Genomic DNA, 14,292 nt, shown 5'->3' with positions numbered 1-14,292 from the left:
TCGGTTCCCGGGCTCCAGGTGGGGGTGGGGACCACGGACGAGGACCACTCGCTAACGGACGAGGGCTCAGGCCAGCCCCATGTGGACGAGGATTCGGTTCCCGGGCTCCAGGTGGGGGTGGGCACGACGGACGAGGACGACTCGCTAGCAGACGTGGTCTCAGAGCAGCCCCAAGTGGACGAGGACGACACAGTTCCCGGGCTCGAGGTGGAGGTGGGCACGATCGACGAGGACCACTTGCTAGCGGACGAGGGCTCAGGCCCGCCCCCAGTGGATGAGGACGCGGTTCCGGGGCTCCAGGTGGGAGTGGGCACGACCGACGAGGACCATTCGCTAGCGGACGAGGGCTCAGGCCAGCCCCAAGTGGACGAGGACGACTCGGTTCCCGGGCTCCAGGTGGGGGTGGGAGCAATCGAGGAGGACCACTCGCTGGTGGACGTGGTCTCAGTGGGAGCCGGGCAGTCGTGGACAGTTATGGTGACGGTGAAGGTAAGTGGGTCGATCGGCTCGTAAGCGGGAGCGGCGCGCACAGCGATGAGCATGGCGGCAGAGATGATGGCGAGGTTCAGCTTGGAATGCATTGTGTCGCGGAAAGGAGCGGCGGTCAACGAGCGAGTGATGTTGATGATTGCTGGAGGAACGATCAGCGCGCTGCGAGCAAAGTCTGAAAGAAAACGTACGTGAACGAGGGAGCGGGAATGTTCGACCTGTCGTCCACCGTCAACGCGCGTGGTATTTATTGCGCAGAGGAGGGATCACTGTGATGTCGTCCCAGCTGCTGAGCGTGAAGACATGTGAGGAGACTCATGGCCAGGCACTGGAGCTGTCGTGCTGTGGCATCGGTGAAGGTAGGCGATGTCGAGGACAAACGCCGGGTGCAGCGAAGCCACAACGGCCGCGCCATCCAACTGCCCAGGTCCCAACTGCTGTCACGATATGGCAGCGGTCAAGGCAAGCGGCGGCGAGAATTGAGGAACGCTAGCTAAGCTCAAACAGCCCCGCCGAGCGCGCCCAGAGAACAGTGGGCTTTGTGCGCCGACGTCCGCTCGCCACTGGGTAAGTCTGCACGACCACCTACCTTTTCTGGCGAGAAACACCTCGAAAGGAATACATCGGACAGCAGTGACATCTCGCACTGTTCGCCCACGAAGCTACCTCCAACGCATCTTGCCATCCGATCTACGACACGGTCGACGTCTGTTGGTTCATCGCGGAAGATATTATTGTGAGATCCGCGCGTGTGCCTTGGCCGAGACAGAGGAGGCCGAGATGCCCGACGGATGCCAATAGGACGTGCATCGAGCGCAATCCGCGGACGTTCACGTTCAGCATAGCCTGCATGCCAACTAGGCTGGTGTGTGGAGTGAATGTGAAGACGGTAACACGAACGCAGGCGCGGGGCCCTTCACAGGTCCTGCCGACCCTCGGCGGTCTTGGCTCGCAGATCTGCAAGGAAAGACCGCCGAAGCCAATCTGTTCATCAAGAGAAATTAGGGACGGATCGCACCATCAACGCATCATGCATCAACTATTGACTTCATCAACAACGCTTCTGAGCCAAAAGCATGACGCATACTCAAGTTATCAGTCACCCGTCACTGCCAGTGAAGCGAGCAACGTCATCCGTTCAACATGGACTCCGAGGGACCCGGGGAGCTGACAATCACCGTGCATATCAGCAACGACTCGACGAGTGGCGACGGAACGTACTCTTAATTAAGGGGCATCGATCAAGGATCGCTGCATAATCGATGCATCCGTCGACGTCAAAGTGCACACACTCGAAGCGCGGCCACGGCCAGGGGGATTCGCATTCTGCGCGAATGACTTGCCACATCCGTGCGCGACGGCATCGCGCGCTCGTCAAGTTCACCGCGGACATGGGGATATTTGCAATCGTTCATGCATTTATGGAATTCAGTGCCGTCAACGAATTAGATCTTAGTGTTCCAACGGCCGGTCACACTTCGAAGCCATTTGCAACATGAACAAACGTCTTCGTTTCTGCAATGGGATGGATGGCATGTTCGTAGCATCTTGGACGGATGGAGGCTGATGATAGTTCGTTCTCAGCGCTCAGCGCTCCTTCCTCGTAACTGGGAAGAAACCGGCTCGATCTCCGTCACGGTCACCGGTTCACCACTCACGAACAATGCCTGGCCGCCTCAACCACGATCACTCATCCCCCCACCCCCGGCAGGACCAGCTCGCTGACTCAAAGACATGCAAGACCAGACGCGCATCCGTGACAAGATAACCCCCGCAGGCCGAGCGAGATCTCGTTGGCTCGCTCGTAGCTTGAGCTTCGAGGCGATGCCGGGCCCGTGCTTGCCCTTTCGACGACTTGATCGCCCGACTGTCGCACTGCACGCCAGAACCGTTTGCGAACGCGCTTATATTCTCATTCTTCCATACATGCCCCTACCAAGACTGTTCTCTAATCCCGATCCCCGCCGTGTCCTACACGCACAAGGTCAGTCAGCTATCTGGTCTACTATTGACGTCGTAGGACATTACCGTCGTGCGATCCTCGGCTGGTAGGGATCAGGCGGTGGTCAGGACATATCGTGCACGAGGAGGGAGGGGAAGGTGTGGTGTGCTACGTTTGTGGATCTTGAGCCTTGACAGTCATGTGTTAGTTCGTAGTCCCAAAGCGAGGTCGATGGTCTACGCGACACGTCATGGTTACTGAGGTCTACAGTATGACTCGGACACGGACCTTGAATGAATTCATGTCTTTGTCTGGTCTTGAGCCTTGAGCCTTTAGGAGATGTCAACGGAAGGTATCTAAGTGGGCGTTGAGCGAGTATACGCGGTCGAACCGTTAGAGTCGCTCAGTGCGAACCTTTATACGTACATGCATTCTCGAACACGGGCAGTTGAGCAACTGACAGTCGTCCGGCACCAGCACGAACGAGAACTATACGACCATGAGACCTCCATGACCACGCACACGTCTCTTCGAAGGGCGATACGAAAACCTGGTTGAAATTGGCAACCCAAAGACGAGCGTCGTGGTAACATGGCTTGAAGTTGTCGATCGATCTGAGGAAAACACGATTGTGTGGCAAGGCGATGCACATTAACGACGACTCGGTATTGGCGGCATGGGCGCTGCTGCTCAAGCGATTGAGGAGCCGCCACACCACGAAATGTTGCCACAGCATTCGGCTCGCAAAATGTGGAAATCGTAGCAAGGAGAGGTGTATCCTCACAAGTTGACTGCGTTGTCCTGAACTCTGCCGATGAAACGAGGAAAGTAAAGCCACCGGCGGCCGACCAACATCGCCCGAGCACGGCGAGGTCGTGTTAGGAGCGAGAAGGCGCAATTCTGGTCATACGGGAGCATAGGCCATACGAAGCAATGCAAAGACAGAGAACGGCGAGAGTGTTCATGTAGGATTCTCCGTCAATTGCGACAGCGAGAAGCGTCTCGAATAAGTCCGAGGAGGTGCGCGAGTTTCGAGTCGAGGATACTCAAGGGAACGTGTCTGTGGGCAAAAACCTCACCAGGACCCGCATATAAGGAGCGTCCAAACAGGAAAGCCATCGCGGTTTGAACACGATTCTGGCCGTAGGGTCCCTCGTGAACATGAAAAGCAAGCAGAGGCGCGGGACATCGACCATGGCCACCTTCGCTACGATTGCCCATACCGACTGTCTCAACTCTCTGAGAAGTCTTGATGATGCAAAAGGCATGGCTGGCCACCGTCTTCAATCTCTTCGGGGTTCCCTGGGATTTCGGCCTTCGTCCAGCTAGGTCGATTCTCCCATATTCGGGGACTCGGCCAGTCATGGCGTCGTAATTTGAAACATCGAGAGAATGGAGCGATACGAGCTACTCCCACATTGCTGAACAACCTTGTACTTGTTTGCCACGTCCACAGAAGTCGTCGAAAGAACGAAGCAAAACGAGCTCACAGTCTTCTGGATGTCACCGAAGTTACATGCAACACTACTAGAAACTGTCAGCGATCATCCATACGATAAACAATATGAACTCACCACCGTGGCCACGAGTGCTTCTCCATTCCCAGAAATCGATTCACGCAAATATCCAATACTGTCTGTCCTTCTTCCACCACAATAAAGTCCGCGGAATGGTCGAATCCGCGCAGGCGTGCCGACAACGTGCGGACACATTGAGAACCTCCACAAAGAAAGACGTTCGAAGAAAGGAGCACATGCAGGTGCTCGAACTGGAAAAGTCAGGTTCAGGTCGTCCAGAGGGACGGAAAAATCCTAGGTCGACAAGAGCAGGCTCTGTAGAACGCGACCGATATGCTCGTGAGAATGCGTGGCTTGCAATCCCGTTGGGGGGTGAACCAGCAGGGGATGGAAAGGACATCGCTGGGTATGGCGAAGGCTGAGAGTTGCCGTTGAAGATTCTAACTGCGTTTGACGTCGAGAGGTAGGGCTAGGACGAGCGATATTTTGAATGGCATGGTCAAGAGACTCAGGAGGATACACGGATAGCAGTGGCATTATAGACATGTATCGGCGGAGCGGCGAAGACTTCGAGCGGAGGAGGTGAGGGCCGAGCTTAGCATCACAGAGTATACCAGTTCCGCGATCGGCGGCGCGGGATATTCGGTTATGTCTTTCAAGAAAGAGCGCAAGACGCGTCCATAGGTCGTAGAGCCGTCCAGAGCCGCTCTTCCCATACGCGAGACAAGAGCCCACAGAGGAAATGCACGGAACAGGGGACTTGGCCCATTCGCAGACGATAAGTTGAAGCGGCGCACAGCTTGACGACGCGACGTTCTTATTTTGCTCCCGCGACGCCTCCGCAACCCACTGCAACTTGATTTGCTCCCGCGAACAATGTCGCGCGGCTATCCTCGCTCACTTGCTTCCTCTTGCTCTGGCCCTGCAAACCAAAATGACGGATTCATGCGTTGAATCGACCGAACGCTGTTGGAAGACGAGCTATCAGCAAACTCCACGGGGACGACATCACTGGGCGCGAATGTTGTTGTGAACCGTGCGCTGCCCATCCTGGACGCGTTGCTGACCAGCCACACGGTAGTAAATATATGCCATAGCCTCATGGTCATCGGGCTCATACGAACCGCTTCATACGTATCTCCGTGGAATAATCATCGATCCACAGAAGTACACGGGCCTCTTCAGACTCCAACTCGTCAGATGCGAGGCCTTCACAAAAGACACCCCAGAATATCACGGTAAGCCCTTAAATTCTGTTCTCTCAGCTGATTATTCTGCTTCACAGAGCGAACCTCGACGCCGAACGGTCTTCCCCCAGTCCGGAAAATGCATCGACGAGCACCGACATTCGGTCACAGCACTAACACCGTCGGTGTGACATTGCGTCACATCACTAGACGCTCGTTAGGTTTGTGGCCAATTCGTCAATCGATAATGAACGGAGCAGTTTACGATCAATGGGAAGCTGTGCATTGTCTTCATAGACAACAGATAGCAGATGAAGGGCATCCAAAAGATCCGCGCGATATAGGTAGAAGAGCTCCCCAAGGCAAGCCGACCAGCGTCAAGACTCGAGATCACTATCGACTGAACAAGACGACGGCTGGACAGTCGCTCGTTATGTGGACGTGTCGCGCATGTACAAATCACGAAGCAGCCTGCTTGACATTCAATGCCAGCTCGATGCGATGACAGCGACAGTGTGCGGAAATATGTTCGGTTTCCAGTCCAAATGCGCGACGCAAAGCATGGTCACGTCGCATGTCCTTCCGTATTGCTTCCATCCCACGCAGAGAAACGAGAGGAAGATTGGACATGTCGAGCGGGACGTACCTCTGCCGATATCCATGATGGACGACGCCGTGGCATCGCCGGCTGTCGTTCGCGACTCTCGCGAAACTAAAGCGCAGTCCATGGGGTTAAAACGCGTAGATTCCTCGTTCCCAACAACATTGTCGTGGCGGGGCGAGTAGCGTGGGCCGCCGCATGGTTCGCGATGGTCGCAGAGGGTTGCACCGTCTCCACTCGCGTCGACGGAGCCTCAAAGCTCATGATAATGTTATGAGCGAGATTCCGGTCGTTTTCATGCTCAGAATAGCGACGAAAGACCCAGAAGACCATGAGCAGGCTTAGAACACATTTTGACCGTAACCTTCGTTGAGATGAATTGGCGAGCTCGACGAGAACAGGGACAGAGAAGAAGTTCCATACAGCCCAATCTCTCCTCAGCAGTCCCTTTACGAGACGGAGAATATCGAGCAGGTCGCCGGGACAGAAGAAGTGGTTCGGCGGTGATGGGGGTCGCACAAATGGCCGTGGACGATTCACCGCACCGCGCCACCTCTCGCTTGCCGCGTCCACGCCTGCCCACGCGAGTGCACCTTGCGCCTTGCTCGAAACAACGTCCTCATTGCTGCGATGGACCTCTACCCAGTCATGATCAATCATCATACCCACAACTCTGACGATCTACATCCCGAGAGCCCTTGCCCAATTCCTATAACGTACCATCTGACTGCCACCCGGCCACTCTTCCGCTTCCCTCGTGCCGCCTCTCGATAGCGTGAGCACGCAGACAGCTGCGATAGACAATTATCTGCGAGCTCCGCCTTTCCCGATGGCAACCTTAAGCCACGGCCTGCTTGATTGACTGATTCTGTCCACTGTAGCGTCTTATTCAATGATTACCTTGCCAGTGTTCAAATGTCCCGGAAGAGGACCAGTTCTCATCGACGCAAAGTCATCCACTTGTTCAGATCGTGCGTGCATGCCGCCTTATTGGCTTCTCCATTTGTTTCTCGAGCCTCTCTTGAGCAATGGCCGTCTGTTCTTACGTCTCAGGCTGAGCAGGTCCCTATGGAGCTTCTCGGTAATGCTTGTTGTTGTCGATGTCGAGTTGGAAGCTTGATGGATACGTGTGGGATGAGAGTTGAGATCGGTTCCGTCTGCCAAGTCGTCCCAAGTTCACTCATCGGCTTGTATGTGTTCTTTCGCCTTGCAATTGACTCACAGAATGTGTAGATTATCTCCCTCGCACCATCGCGGCTAAATATATCCGGATCCTGCCCGATGAGTGTGTACCTTGCCTTCTCATGCCGATGAACAGCTGATCAACGCTCATTGTCTGCAATGCATTGCGGTCCTGATCAGACGCATCGTCACAAGCCGGCTGAACTTGACACTGGGCTTTCAGGTGTAGTTTGCGGTTAGAAACGATCGGGTGAGTGCGATGCTGTGTGTTGCCAAGTCAATGGGCTTTCCTCGACTGTGCTGTCCTCGATGTGAGCATTTTGGCGGGCAAGCTTTGCTGTAACTTGGGCGCGCGGTTTTTCTTCTTACGTGACAAGTTGACATCGCTCGTTGTTGGTCTAGTCTGGAGTCATGGATTCCATATCGATACCTTCGTTCTTGATTCTTGATTGGCGAGCTTTTTGTTTCCTATGATTCTGCAACACTGTTGCCGCTGTTCACGTATGGCATGCAATTTCGTCCCATAGATCGTCCAGTTTCTACGTCATAACATGCTAGACGATGATACGACATCAGCTGCGTCTCCAGTTCCGACTTGGATCTGTTCGTTGCTTGAACATTCCACAAGGATCGACTGCACGGATTGGGTGCTTGGTGCTTCGGTTTAGCCGTCATATTTTGCATTGCATGTTCAAATGATGCAGCGATTATGCCATTTGCTCTTGAGAGAGCGATGGACGCGAACATTTTTTTTTTCGCAATGTATTCCACTTGCATGCACGACCAGAGTTGGCTTGATAATATTGAACATTGCATCAGACTCGCGTACATCAGTCGTTTCAATGAGAAGTTATATATTTCTCCGTCGTCCGCTCGCCGCGAATCTTGGTGATGTACTGAAACCTCACAAAGCAGAACACGACACCGCATCCTCAATGATCGCGTGCATATCATCGTCGTATGAGCCCGCTTTACAGTTCGCCAGTAAGCTGGCGTCATCTTGCATGCATATCAATGAGTAAGCTCAATACTAAACATAGTCGATGAGCTTGAACTCACCATGCGATTCCTCCCGTGCCGTGGAAGAGCCGCATATACTGTCTTGCATGCGGCACGAAGCCACTGCGACATGCCCACAAAGACTCGCTTTAGCATATGGTCCGTTCTGCAGCGATCATGGCTGTAGCTCCGAGAGTGCACGAGTGGCCTTTGAGTTGCCGGTAGGCCAAGTCACCGGGACGGGAAACTCCCGTCACTCGCCTGGCAGCAGCAAGCCATAACAAAGATCCAGGTGCGTGTTTTTGACTGTTAGAGACAAACAATTGACAGCGCTTGCCGGTTACCCAGATACGCTGCGACGCGCTGTGCTTGGCACGTGACTATATGCTAAGGTCACGATGTTGAGTTTCACGTGGTGAGTGGCCACAACCATGTGCCATGTGGCTACGAAACAAGAGTGGCCCGCCCACCGATCCCCGGAGGATCGTCTCGCTCGTTGGACTCCCCGCGCGTACGTGGGCTTCACTGAAAAGTGAAAAACTCTGCCTCGGAGAGCGAGATCGAGGCACTAAGGGATGAGATCTGAGAAGCAGCGCCACCGCAAGAAGCGCGCAACGCCACCGGCGCAAGAAGGACGAGTCCGAGTAGTAGAGCAAGAGAGAACGCTCACGCTCGTCGGCTCCCCCAGTCGCACTGGGGGATGAGAGGGGGGACAGTACGATTCAAAGCTGGAGAGGGAGAAGGAGCGCCTGGCGGAGGCAAAGAGACACGAGCTCAAGAGGGTGAAGCGGCAGGCAGGCGGTGGAGTGCGATTCAAGAGTGCGTCATTGCGTTCCTTGGGAGGCATTCTCGTGCTGATGGACTGGAGGCCTCGGAAGAACAAAGTATGCGAGTCGATCCAGAGGTACGTGCGGCGTGGAGGGGCGAATGAAGCTTGCGCGTTCATCGGATCTGTCTTGATTGAGTGTATTTGACGCATCTTGGTGACATTGATTTATACCTGACACCACTCTGTCTGTACAGTTCTGAATCACATTTGCTGTCACCGGGTACGCATGTTCGATTGGGCCGATGCCTCACGGTTTGACTCTTCAATCATTGCACCATGCAAATACATGTCGCGAATACTATGCATGGTGCACACCAGGGACTGATGGTCTCTGGGTAGTAGACAGAGAGCACACGAGCTCAAATTTGTATCATGGTAGACAGTTCCACAGCCTCTATCCTCGTACGATGGAGGTATGGGATGATCAAAGTGCCATGGCACCCGGCAGCAGAGGCTGTGTGAGCGTCTCGGACCATCGTATCCGACTAGTTACATGCTTATATAAAATGTTCCACATCCAGAATTCACCCCAGTGCCGTCCATCCCACCCTTATTCCCTCTCATCGACATCCTCTGCATCATTATCGTGTTCCCGGACATTTGCTCATATAACGACACAATCCTGCCATGGCCGGTCCAGCAGACACCACTGCAGCCCCGCCAATCAATGATCCCAAGCCGCCGCGCCTTCCGCCCGAAATCTGCGAGCGCATCATCGACCATCTCGATCCGCGCCGTTGGCTCGGATCCAGACCGACTCTGTTGAACTGCGCCCTCGTTTGTAGAGGGTGGTATGCCCAAAGCCGCGCGGTCTTATTCGAGAAACCCACACTCTCCACTCGGAAACAGGCAATCGCCTGTGCGAGGTCACTGAGGCGGATACCTCTCCTCGCTGATCGTGTGCGAAGCTTAGTGATCGGCTATTCTTCAGGCCCGGAGATGGAGTTGGCATCGACTCTCCTAATGCTGGCGGGGAAAATCCCAAAGCTGGCCTCGCTCACGTTCTCCCGCGTCAGCTTTGCTGAGCACTGCTCCATGCGCCATTTGGTGTTTTGTAGCTTGCACGAATTCAGCTATATCACATCGTTGCGTCTACAGCGTGTCAAGTTTCCATCGGCAAGCTCCTTCTTTCAGCTCATCTGTTCATTTCCTCATCTGCAGCACCTTCTTTGCTACCGCCTGCGCTGGAGCATACCGAGGTCCATGGCTCCACTGCCTGAACACCGCCGCATGCCTTTGACAGAAGTGACTTCTCTTCGCTATGACCTGTCATGCTTCAATGACATTGGACATATTCTCCTCGGTCTTGTGGATCATGCTATCTTCAAAGAACTCGTCCTACGTTCACCAGTCTCTACGGCAGCTCTTACTTTTACTCAAGACATGCTGAACAGAGCTGGCTCGAAACCAGAGAAAGCAATAGTCACTTTCCATGCACCAAAGGAAGATGCTGATGGCTATTTACAGTCCTTGCTCTGTAAGTATTCTATCAAACAGCATTCCGTATCACAAGAATGGCTCACTGGCATACGTTTTAAGTGCACCCCACCAGCTTCGAAGCAAATGTCAATCTGCAGGCACTGGAACTGGGCATCTTCACGTCAGAAGTGAATGATGCTGCACTGTTTGTCCGGAGTGCGCTGCTGCCTCTGCTCAACACAATATCATCAAGAGATCTCGAAATTATCCATTTCTCCATACGAAGCCATTCGAAATGGGAAACAGACACCTTGCTTAGTGCATTTGATCCAGAGGTCTGCACCCAGATTGATGACCTTTTGGCTGAGGGACATTTTGCCGAGCTGCAAGCCGTGTTTATAGACGTTCATTTAGTTCGTAACGCGTTCGATGACTCACAGCCACAGCATGTTATTTTTTGCACAGAGATCTGTGCGCGTTTTCCCAGACTGAATGATAAGAGCATGTTGATGTACGTCGTCCTCGTTCCTTGGATACCTGACTGAACTCACATGGATGCAGTACTACTTATCTCGGACGCGTATTTCCAAGTGATGTTGAGAGGGCATTGAAAGCCAAAACAAATGGCTAATAAGCAGTCTCCTCCAACCGAGCAAGCCGCCACACAGGCAATTACTGCCTTTGCACTCATGCCAATTCGCCTTCACTTGGCTCTCCAAATCATCCTGGACGTGCAGCTCCTACAGCAGCTCCCCGCCCTAGCCAAATCTCGTCCCATTCAAAAAAAAGGCAGACCTCAGCCCATGCGTCATACGTCGTTCGCTTCCATCATGCCGTCGCCGCGATCCTGGATAGCACGTGGTTGCCACGGGCACTGTGACCTATTGCATACCCCGTGTCCTATTTTTCGACAATCACAGTTACGCCGTCGTCCACGGTCGTCATGGTATCCTCCTGTCTCCGTCTCGCCGTCTTCGCACAAAGTCCTCGTGATGCCTGCATCATATGTTCTCAAATGTCCCGCAGTTCCGATGCCACTTCGTGTACTCAATTCCAGGTGAATGTACTGCACGACAGACAGGTTTCCGTGTCACTTTCCCTCGCTTCGGTTAATCTGTATCTGTCTTCACTGTGCGGTTTCGTTCTTCTAGGATTACAAATGCAGACCAGAGGCTTCAGCAATCAGTCTGATCACGCGCATGACGTGACGCCGCAGTGATTCTCAAGTGCTTCGCTTGCTGAGGACAAAGTAGTCGGGCTGCATGAAGCGACGCGTGTAGGCCGACTCGCCTGCAGTCTCGCAGACAGTGTTTTGCTACATCATATTAGTGGGTTTACGATCGCTCAACCCCCCCCCCCCCCCCCCCCCCCCTCCCCCACCAGATACACACATCAGCCTGCTCATTTATAAGACGTCCAAGACGAGACACGCATCTGAACAATGAAAAATCTCCCAGGTCAAGCGAGATCTCATTATCTCACTCGTAGCTTGAGCTTCGAGGCGATACCGGGCTTTTTGCGTGCTCTTTCGATCACTTGATCGCCCGACAGTCGCACTGCACACCACAACCGTTTGCGAATATGTTTATATTCTCATCCTTCCACACATGCCCGCTACCAAGACTGTTCCTCTAATCCCGATTCCCGCCGTGTCCTACGTGCACAAGGTCGGTCAGCTCTCTGGTCTACTACTGACGTCGTAGGACATTACCGTCATGCGATCCTCGGCTGGTAGGAAATAGGCGATGATCAGGATACATCTTACATGAGGAGGACGAGGAAAGGCGTACGATGGGCGGTATGATACGTTTGTGTAGACGTTGATCCTTGACAGTTAAGTGTTAGTTCGTAGTCCTGAAGCGAGGTCGATGGTCTACGCGAGCACATTATGGTTACTGAGGTCTACAATATGACATGGATAGAATCGAGGATACGGACCTTAAACGAATTCATGTCCTTGTCAATCTTGTCCTTGAGCCTTTGGGAGATGTCAATGGAAGGTATCTAAGTGGGCGTTGAGCGAGTATACATGTCGAACCATAAGAGTCGCTCAGTGCGAACCTTCATACATACATGCATTCTTGAACACGGACAGTCGAGGAGCTGAGAGTCGTCCTCCACCAGCACGAGCGAGAACTATACGACCATGAAATCTCCATGGCCGTGCACACGTCTCTTCGAAGGGCATTAATAAAATCTGGTTAGGATTGGCAACCCAAAGACGAGCGTCGTGGTAACATGGCTTGAAGTCGTCGATCGATCTGAGGAAAACACGATTGTATGGCAAGGCGATGTACATTAACGACGACTCGGTATTGGCGGCATGGGCGCTGTTACTCAAGCGGTTGAGGAGCCGTCACACCACGAAATGTTGCCACAGCGGCCGCGTCCGGCTCGCAACATGAGATAATCGTACTAAGGAGAAGTGTACCATTGCAAGTTGACTGCATTGCCCTGAACTCCACCGTTAAAAAGCAAAGCCGATGGTGCTCGACCGATATCGCCGTACACGGCGGTGATTGCACGCATGAAGGTCATGTTGGGAGTGAGAAAGCGAAATTTTCAGACATACTAGGAGCACGGGCCGTATGGACAAACGCATCAATAGAGTGCGGCGAGAGTGTTCATGGAGTTCTCCGCGCATTGCGAGGCCGAGAATGTTGAGAATCGTCTCGAATCAGTCCGAGGAGATGCGCGAGTTTCGAGTCGAAGATACTCAAGGGAACATGTTTGTGGCAAGAAACCTCACCAGAACCCAGATATAAGTAGCCAATGAGTGTCCAAAGTGGCATCGCCGCTTAAAACACGATCGCGGCCGTGGCGTCTCATCGTGAACATGAAAAGCAAGCAGAGGTGCGGAACATCAACATGGCCATCTTCGCTACGATTGCTCATACCGACTGTCTCAACTCTCTGAGAAGTCTTGATGATGCAAAAGGCATGGCTGGCCGCCATCCTCAATCCCTTCGGGATTCCGCGGAGTTCATGCCTTTGTCCGGCTGCTTCGGTTCTCCTGCAGAACATTCCGGTGAAAGCGCTTCGTGGGATCCTTCCGAATGTCCTCATGCAGACGTTGTCTACGGCCTCATACTTTGTAATATGCCTGCCATGGCGTCATAGATCTTGATATCGACTGGATGGAGCTGGGTTCCAGCTACGCCACGAGTCCCGCATCGTTAGACAGCCTTGTACTGCTTTGCGACGTCCGTAGAATATGGCTGAAAGAGTAACGAAGCAAAACGAGCTCACGGTCTCGTGGACGCGTCCGACTGACATGCAACATGACAAGAAACTGTGAGCGGCCATCCATACGGTTAATAATATGAACTCGCCACCATGGCCACAAGTGCTTCTCCATTCCCAAAAATCAACTCACGCAAATATCCACCACCTCTTTGCTGTCCTTCCACCACGATACAGTCTGCAGAATGGTCGATCCGCGCAGGCGTGCCAACTACGCGCGGACATATTGAGAACCTTCACAAAAAAGACATTCGAAGAAAGAGGCACACGCAGGCGCTCGCACTGAGAGAAGCTATTTTCAAGTCATCCAGAAGGACAAAAAATCCCTAGGTCGCCAAGAGCAGCCTCTGTAGAACGCGACAGATAGGCTCGTGAGAATGCGACGTGGCTTGCAGTCCCGTTGGGGGCGCGTACCAGCAGGGAATGGAAAGGACATCACTGGATGTGGCGAAGGCTGAGAGTTGCAGTTGCAGATTTTGACTGCGTTTGACGTCGAGAGGTAGGGGCTGCCACTGAATTCCAGCATCGGCGGCATCTTGAACGGCATGATCAAGAGACTCATGAGGATTCACGGATCGCAGTGGCATTATAGATATGGATGGATGAAGATAACGAGGACTTCCAGCGAGGCGGTGAGGGCCGAGCTTAGTATCAAAGAGTCTGCGTCCTCCACGATGCTATCGAGAGGCGGCAAGGGGGAACTGGGAAAGTGGTCAGGCGGCAGTGAGATGGTGCATTATAGGAATTGGACAAGGTGCTCTCAGGATGTAGATTGTCAGAATTGTGGGCATGACTGGGTAGAGGTCCATCGCAGCAATGGGGACGCTGTTTCGAGCAAAGTGCAAGGTGCGTTCGCATGGGCAGGCGTGGGCGCGGCAATTGCA

General features: G+C 53.4%; 9 protein-coding genes across 9 annotated transcripts in view; 5 read left to right on the top strand and 4 right to left on the bottom strand.

Annotated features, from left to right (window-relative positions):
• LAESUDRAFT_752451 (uncharacterized protein) overlaps positions 1 to 986 on the top strand; it is a gene marked incomplete at both ends in the record, with an annotated part of 1,616 nt that extends 630 nt beyond the window's left edge. The window contains 2 exons of the mRNA XM_040911727.1: positions 19 to 489; positions 849 to 986. Of these exons, the coding sequence (XP_040759618.1) occupies positions 19 to 489; positions 849 to 986 (609 nt within the window). The remainder of the gene's footprint in view (positions 1 to 18; positions 490 to 848) is intronic.
• A 1,645-nt stretch (positions 987 to 2,631) lies between these two features.
• LAESUDRAFT_447517 (uncharacterized protein) lies at positions 2,632 to 3,288 on the bottom strand. Its single transcript, XM_040902497.1, has 3 exons — positions 2,858 to 3,288; positions 2,720 to 2,787; positions 2,632 to 2,667 (listed from the first exon to the last, which is right to left on the bottom strand). Exons 1-2 carry the CDS (start codon positions 3,165 to 3,167, stop codon positions 2,774 to 2,776), a joined length of 324 nt encoding a protein of 107 aa, XP_040759617.1. The 5' UTR covers positions 3,168 to 3,288; the 3' UTR covers positions 2,632 to 2,667; positions 2,720 to 2,773.
• A 1,546-nt stretch (positions 3,289 to 4,834) lies between these two features.
• LAESUDRAFT_730773 (uncharacterized protein) lies at positions 4,835 to 5,119 on the bottom strand (the record flags this gene model as incomplete). The annotated part of the gene is made up of 1 exon (XM_040909904.1): positions 4,835 to 5,119. The coding sequence occupies exon 1, from the start codon at positions 5,049 to 5,051 to the stop codon at positions 4,836 to 4,838; it is 216 nt and encodes a 71-aa protein (XP_040759616.1). The 5' UTR covers positions 5,052 to 5,119.
• Positions 5,120 to 5,170: 51 nt separating this feature from the next.
• LAESUDRAFT_447638 (uncharacterized protein) lies at positions 5,171 to 5,743 on the top strand. The gene has a single exon (XM_040902498.1). It carries the CDS (start codon positions 5,275 to 5,277, stop codon positions 5,638 to 5,640), a length of 366 nt encoding a protein of 121 aa, XP_040759615.1. The 5' UTR covers positions 5,171 to 5,274; the 3' UTR covers positions 5,641 to 5,743.
• Positions 5,744 to 6,525: 782 nt separating this feature from the next.
• Positions 6,526 to 7,216, top strand: LAESUDRAFT_447501 (uncharacterized protein). Its single transcript, XM_040902496.1, has 2 exons — positions 6,526 to 7,021; positions 7,099 to 7,216. The coding sequence occupies exon 1, from the start codon at positions 6,652 to 6,654 to the stop codon at positions 6,967 to 6,969; it is 318 nt and encodes a 105-aa protein (XP_040759614.1). The 5' UTR covers positions 6,526 to 6,651; the 3' UTR covers positions 6,970 to 7,021; positions 7,099 to 7,216.
• Positions 7,217 to 8,142: 926 nt separating this feature from the next.
• LAESUDRAFT_447475 (uncharacterized protein) lies at positions 8,143 to 9,191 on the top strand. The gene is made up of 5 exons (XM_040902495.1): positions 8,143 to 8,209; positions 8,266 to 8,449; positions 8,508 to 8,736; positions 8,796 to 8,821; positions 8,941 to 9,191. Exons 2-5 carry the CDS (start codon positions 8,356 to 8,358, stop codon positions 9,069 to 9,071), a joined length of 480 nt encoding a protein of 159 aa, XP_040759613.1. The 5' UTR covers positions 8,143 to 8,209; positions 8,266 to 8,355; the 3' UTR covers positions 9,072 to 9,191.
• On the top strand, positions 9,095 to 10,952 carry LAESUDRAFT_447652 (uncharacterized protein). Its single transcript, XM_040902499.1, has 4 exons — positions 9,095 to 9,204; positions 9,268 to 10,223; positions 10,286 to 10,676; positions 10,727 to 10,952. Exons 2-4 carry the CDS (start codon positions 9,374 to 9,376, stop codon positions 10,794 to 10,796), a joined length of 1,311 nt encoding a protein of 436 aa, XP_040759612.1. The 5' UTR covers positions 9,095 to 9,204; positions 9,268 to 9,373; the 3' UTR covers positions 10,797 to 10,952.
• A 1,286-nt stretch (positions 10,953 to 12,238) lies between these two features.
• LAESUDRAFT_752449 (uncharacterized protein) lies at positions 12,239 to 12,753 on the bottom strand (the record flags this gene model as incomplete). Its single annotated transcript, XM_040911726.1, has 3 exons — positions 12,582 to 12,753; positions 12,337 to 12,495; positions 12,239 to 12,301 (listed from the first exon to the last, which is right to left on the bottom strand). Coding segments are annotated over exons 1-3 (342 nt in total), but the record flags the coding sequence as incomplete, so codon positions are not given.
• A 656-nt stretch (positions 12,754 to 13,409) lies between these two features.
• LAESUDRAFT_730766 (uncharacterized protein) lies at positions 13,410 to 14,243 on the bottom strand. The gene is made up of 2 exons (XM_040909903.1): positions 13,542 to 14,243; positions 13,410 to 13,457 (listed from the first exon to the last, which is right to left on the bottom strand). Exon 1 carries the CDS (start codon positions 13,993 to 13,995, stop codon positions 13,735 to 13,737), a length of 261 nt encoding a protein of 86 aa, XP_040759610.1. The 5' UTR covers positions 13,996 to 14,243; the 3' UTR covers positions 13,410 to 13,457; positions 13,542 to 13,734.
• Between the last annotated feature and the right edge of the window lie 49 nt (positions 14,244 to 14,292).

Source organism: Laetiporus sulphureus (genome assembly GCF_001632365.1).
Source record: "Laetiporus sulphureus 93-53 unplaced genomic scaffold LAESUscaffold_54, whole genome shotgun sequence".
Taxonomy (NCBI): domain Eukaryota; kingdom Fungi; phylum Basidiomycota; class Agaricomycetes; order Polyporales; family Laetiporaceae; genus Laetiporus; species Laetiporus sulphureus.
Note: the sequence above shows the minus strand (reverse complement) of the source record. Positions and strands in the feature narration are given on the sequence as shown.

Bases quoted from the DNA above. Each gene is read 5' to 3' on its own strand.
- LAESUDRAFT_447638 (XM_040902498.1), top strand. From the start codon at position 5,275: ATGCATCGACGAGCACCGACATTCGGTCACAGCACTAACACCGTCGGT.
- LAESUDRAFT_730766 (XM_040909903.1), bottom strand. From the start codon at position 13,995: ATGCCACTGCGATCCGTGAATCCTCATGAGTCTCTTGATCATGCCGTT.
- LAESUDRAFT_447517 (XM_040902497.1), bottom strand. From the start codon at position 3,167: ATGCTGTGGCAACATTTCGTGGTGTGGCGGCTCCTCAATCGCTTGAGC.
- LAESUDRAFT_447501 (XM_040902496.1), top strand. From the start codon at position 6,652: ATGTCCCGGAAGAGGACCAGTTCTCATCGACGCAAAGTCATCCACTTG.
- LAESUDRAFT_447475 (XM_040902495.1), top strand. From the start codon at position 8,356: ATGTGGCTACGAAACAAGAGTGGCCCGCCCACCGATCCCCGGAGGATC. The intron at 8,450-8,507 runs GTGAAAAACTCT...AGATCTGAGAAG, and splicing joins TACGTGGGCTTCACTGAAAA to CAGCGCCACCGCAAGAAGCG. The intron at 8,822-8,940 runs GTACGTGCGGCG...CTGTCTGTACAG, and splicing joins GTATGCGAGTCGATCCAGAG to TTCTGAATCACATTTGCTGT.
- LAESUDRAFT_447652 (XM_040902499.1), top strand. From the start codon at position 9,374: ATGGCCGGTCCAGCAGACACCACTGCAGCCCCGCCAATCAATGATCCC. The intron at 10,224-10,285 runs GTAAGTATTCTA...ATACGTTTTAAG, and splicing joins CTATTTACAGTCCTTGCTCT to TGCACCCCACCAGCTTCGAA. The intron at 10,677-10,726 runs GTACGTCGTCCT...ACATGGATGCAG, and splicing joins AATGATAAGAGCATGTTGAT to TACTACTTATCTCGGACGCG.